Consider the following 4,083-nt stretch of genomic DNA (forward strand, 5'->3'; position numbering starts at 1 on the left):
TGACATTTACTCGTTCGGCGCCATCTTGACCGAGCTGGATACGCTCCAGCTGCCTTTTCACGACGCCAAGGGCCTCGGGTACTGGGGGATCATCGACGGCGTGCGTCTCGGCAACCTCCGTCCGACAGTGAGCGCAAACTGTCCGCCGTGGCTGCGAGACCTCGCCGACGCCTGTCTGTCGTTTGACCCGACGCAGCGTCCGTCTGCGCAGATGATTGTCGAGTCGCTTCAAAAGGTACTCTATCGCAGCGAGGAGCTTTCGGTGCTTATCGTGCAGGAGCCAACGACCAAGTTAGCCGAACCACGAGCTGTGAGTAGCCCTGTGGTACGTGTCGCTCTCTGAAAGAATTTGAATTGGATTATACAATACTGGCTTAGTGCATCATGTCGACCAAGAGCCCAGAACCCGTGATCAAGCCGCCAGCAAGCGATATGCCTATCGACGCCGATAAAGCGTCAACTGTCGACGCGCTTGCGTCCTCCATGGCACCTCTAGCGTCCACTGGCACGGCGGTAAGACCATGGATTAGACGAAGCCCCTCGGTGCTATTTCTTACCCTTACCTACTCTCATCCTAGACGGAGTCGTCCACCTCGATGCTCGTGAGCACGCAATTCATGTGCCAACTCTGTTTTGCATCCAACTCGCTTCTCCAGACGCACTGCGAGTCTTGTACCGAAGAGCTCGCTTCCACTTTGACCAAGCTCCAGGTCGTTTTGAAGCGCGTGGCAGTTGCCAAGAAGAAAGAATTGAAGATCAACGATGGCCTTGTGTGCATCTGCTGCGACGCGCAGCAATCAATGGAAGCGACGGCCTGTAGCGAATGCAATGAAGCGCTCCCCAACGACCAATCGAAACTCAGCATCCTTCTGCGCCGCATCGAGAAAATGACCAAGGCGACGACGTAAATCTTCGAGCTCGGCTACATTGTGTACAACACCACTACATTGCATTCTACCAACTCGTTTTAACAACAACAAAAACTCCATTGCATTGAATGTGTGGACGCATTCTGGGTAGCAAAAAGAGATGTTTACCCGAGCGTTTTCAACTCGATTGTGGTTGGCGTGGGCTCTTAAGAGACGATGTAGATAATAATCGGATAGGACGATTAGTCGCGTTGATCAACGCAGTAGTACTGGATGTAGGCTCCATGCAGAAAGCATGTCCCATGCGTGCGTGCAAGTAGTAGACCGCGTCGTCCGACGTACAGGGCCTGTACAATCGTTCTTTATCTATGTCCAAAAGAATAATATATAAAGAACGGATAAAAAACGTCTTTTATATTGGAGTAAATGAAAAAAAGAGATACCCACAACTAGTCGGGGGTTCGATCCCGGCTAGGCCGCGTCTTTATTCGGGCTAAATATGAGCTCGTCCGCGATCTCGGCTGCGCTTGCGCAGGCATCAAGCGCACGTAAAAGGCGGGCTTCTTCTTCGTCTTCGCCAAGCTCCTCGTCGCCGCAAGCTGTGTCGGCGCTGGATGGCTCACTAAAGAGCAAGCCAGCAATGCGCTCGGCGAACGATGCGCCCCGCGTGCATCCAAGAGCCCGCTCCAAGGCAGCGCCGTTGTAGGCCACGCTGGCTTGCTTCTCGGGTGAAGAATACAAGAGCGTCACGAGCTTGACCCTGAAGGCTGCCCTTGTCAAGGCCGAGAAAATCAGCGCCGTAGAGCGACAAAATGTTGGCACGCTCCGCCGTGCGCTTCTGGACGCGGTCCAATGTCAGTACTCGTTGGAGGCCACCAAGGGTTAGACCCGTATACGCTTCGCTCGACCGTGTGGCGCCATGCCCGCGCCGTCGCCACCAAGGTACGCCGAAAGACAACCTGTCCATCAAAAAGATCGTAAGCGTTCTGCTATGCGTCGCTCGAACGCCAGAGGCAGCCGGACGAGCTCAAAGTTGACGTCATGACGTCCGTGACGCTTCTGGACGTTGTCCAAGCCGGGCTTTCCGGTGACAGGAGCGCCGGTCGCATGTCCCAACCGTCCTTGCACTGATCGCCAGCGTGCTGTCTGGTGACGCGGCCACGCAAATGTCGATTCTCGATGCCTTCGTCGCTCATGTTGCGCTGCCGTATACGAACCTCAAACGATGCGAGTATGAGCGACCAGGACGTGGCCGCGACCGACCTCGACCTCACCCTCCACCGTATGAGCGCCGTCGTCCTGCACGACATGCGCGCCGCGGCCACCGCCAGCGCGTGCTTTGTGGCCTTTCGCCTCGATGCATCGCCGTCGTTTCTCGCGGACGCGACGCTGCGCCATGTGGAAGCGACCGTGCGGCCGGCGCTCGAGCGGTCGCTGGCTGTAACAGAGTGACCCCTGTGCAGTCGATGCCGCGGGCCGTAAAGAAGTTGCGGAGATGCCAGAGAAACGTGGCAACGAGCTCCTTGACTTCACCACTGAATGTTGGCGCCGAAATACCGTCGATCTTGGTGTCGATCGGCTTGTTGACGACTTGTTGAGCAAGGTTGATCAGCAATTGCTCGGTTGGTGTGAGTCCGTGTGGGCGGTGTGTGTCGTGGACGCTGCCACCACCGGCGCTTCCACCGCCGCCACCGTCGTCGCCGTCACCACCGTGACCGCCACCGCCGTGACCGCCACCACCGTGACCACCGTGACCGCCACCGCCATGACCGCCACCGCCATGACCACCGTGACCGTCACCGCCGTGACCGCCACCACCGTGACTGCCACTGCCATGACTACCGTGACCGCCGTCGGGACTGGAGCCACGGTCAGCTGCAAAGTCGAAGCCGGTTGCACGGGCAGGGTCGCCGGAAGCACCCGCATCAGGGCTACCAGTAATGGCGCTCGTGGTATCAGCAGCCGGTGACGTAGAAGCCATGCCACCAAAGAAATTGCCGAGGTTGCCAAACGCGTAGGATGTGAAGGACGGCGGTGCATCGTCGTCGTCGGCGTTCGCTGCTGGAGGACCCTTGGCGAGCTGCGTCTGCAATTCGGCAAGTCGAGCACGGATCGAGGCATAATGAGCTGCCTCGGCCGAGTTGGTGGCAACGGTAGCGTCGATCGTGTTCTTCGAATCGGCGATCTGGTCTTGGAGGGCAACGCGCTGCGCCGAGAGCATGTCGGCGACCTCACGTAAGTTCTTGTGATCGGCCTCTTGGTGGAGTAGAAGCTCGCCTTCTTCATCGGCAATCTGCTGACGTTGCAACTCGAGCGCGGCGGCGTCGTTGACCAGCTCTTGGGTGCGCTTGTAGATGGCAGCATGCTTGGTGGTAAGCGCGGCGCGAGTCGCCTCTTGTTGCTGACTTTGCTCAGCGTTCAAGGTCTCTTGGTCCGACAGCTGCTTCCGGAGGGTTGCGAGCTTCGGAGTGTCGCGCGCATGAGCCTCGGCGAGTTGCTGGGCTTTGGCCTGAGCACGTGCCAGTGCCGCGGCGACCTGCTGCTCTTCGTCAGCGAGCTTGGCGATCTCGCCTTCGTGCTCCTCTTTGAGCGCAGCAACGCGATGTAGAGCAAGACGAGCGTTGTTCTGCTGCGCCTTGGCCTCGGCGCGGGCTGCAGCAATTTCCGACTTGAACTGCGTCTCGAGAGCGACAGCTTCGGCGCGAGCGGTCTCAGCATCTGCCACCGCGGCGTCACGCTGCTCTTGGAAAGACTGCAAGCGCTGCCGCGCATGAGCCACGAGTCGCTGCGTCGAGGCGCGGATTTCCGCAGCACGGGCCTCGGCGGATGCGCGTTCGACATCGGTCGAGAGGGCTTCGTGCTGAATGGTCTCAACGGTTGGAGCCGTGTCCGCCGTGTTGGAGGCCGTAACCGTAGTCGGTAAGTTTTCCGGCAAGCTCGACGTCTGTGCGACCATGACAATCGTTGGGTCGGACGGCACGGAGCGCGAGAAAGAGCCCGAGCGCATCTTCGGCGCGCGGCTAAGGAGCTGGTCAAGCTTCTCGCGCATCGAGAGCTTGATCGGCAAAAACGAGCCAAGCACGTGATGAGCGTCGAGGCTACTGTGCGGCGAAAGCACAATGTCGTCGTAGAGAACCGGCGCATCCAGCGCGTCCTCCTTGTCAGGCGCCTTGATCAGAGGTCCATCCTGCATGTCGTCCACGTCGCCCGTGTT

The 4,083-nt window shown here is 58.9% G+C and overlaps 1 protein-coding gene across 1 annotated transcript; it reads left to right on the forward strand.

The window, feature by feature from the left end:
- Positions 1-34: 34 nt before the first annotated feature.
- Positions 35-908, forward strand: SPRG_16140 (hypothetical protein; the record flags this gene model as incomplete). The annotated part of the gene is made up of 3 exons (XM_012355645.1): positions 35-325; positions 379-513; positions 579-908. 3 exons carry the CDS (start codon positions 35-37, stop codon positions 906-908), a joined length of 756 nt encoding a protein of 251 aa, XP_012211035.1.
- Positions 909-4,083: the final 3,175 nt, after the last annotated feature.

This window comes from Saprolegnia parasitica (assembly GCF_000151545.1).
Source record: "Saprolegnia parasitica CBS 223.65 unplaced genomic scaffold supercont2.279, whole genome shotgun sequence".
Taxonomy (NCBI): domain Eukaryota; phylum Oomycota; class Saprolegniomycetes; order Saprolegniales; family Saprolegniaceae; genus Saprolegnia; species Saprolegnia parasitica.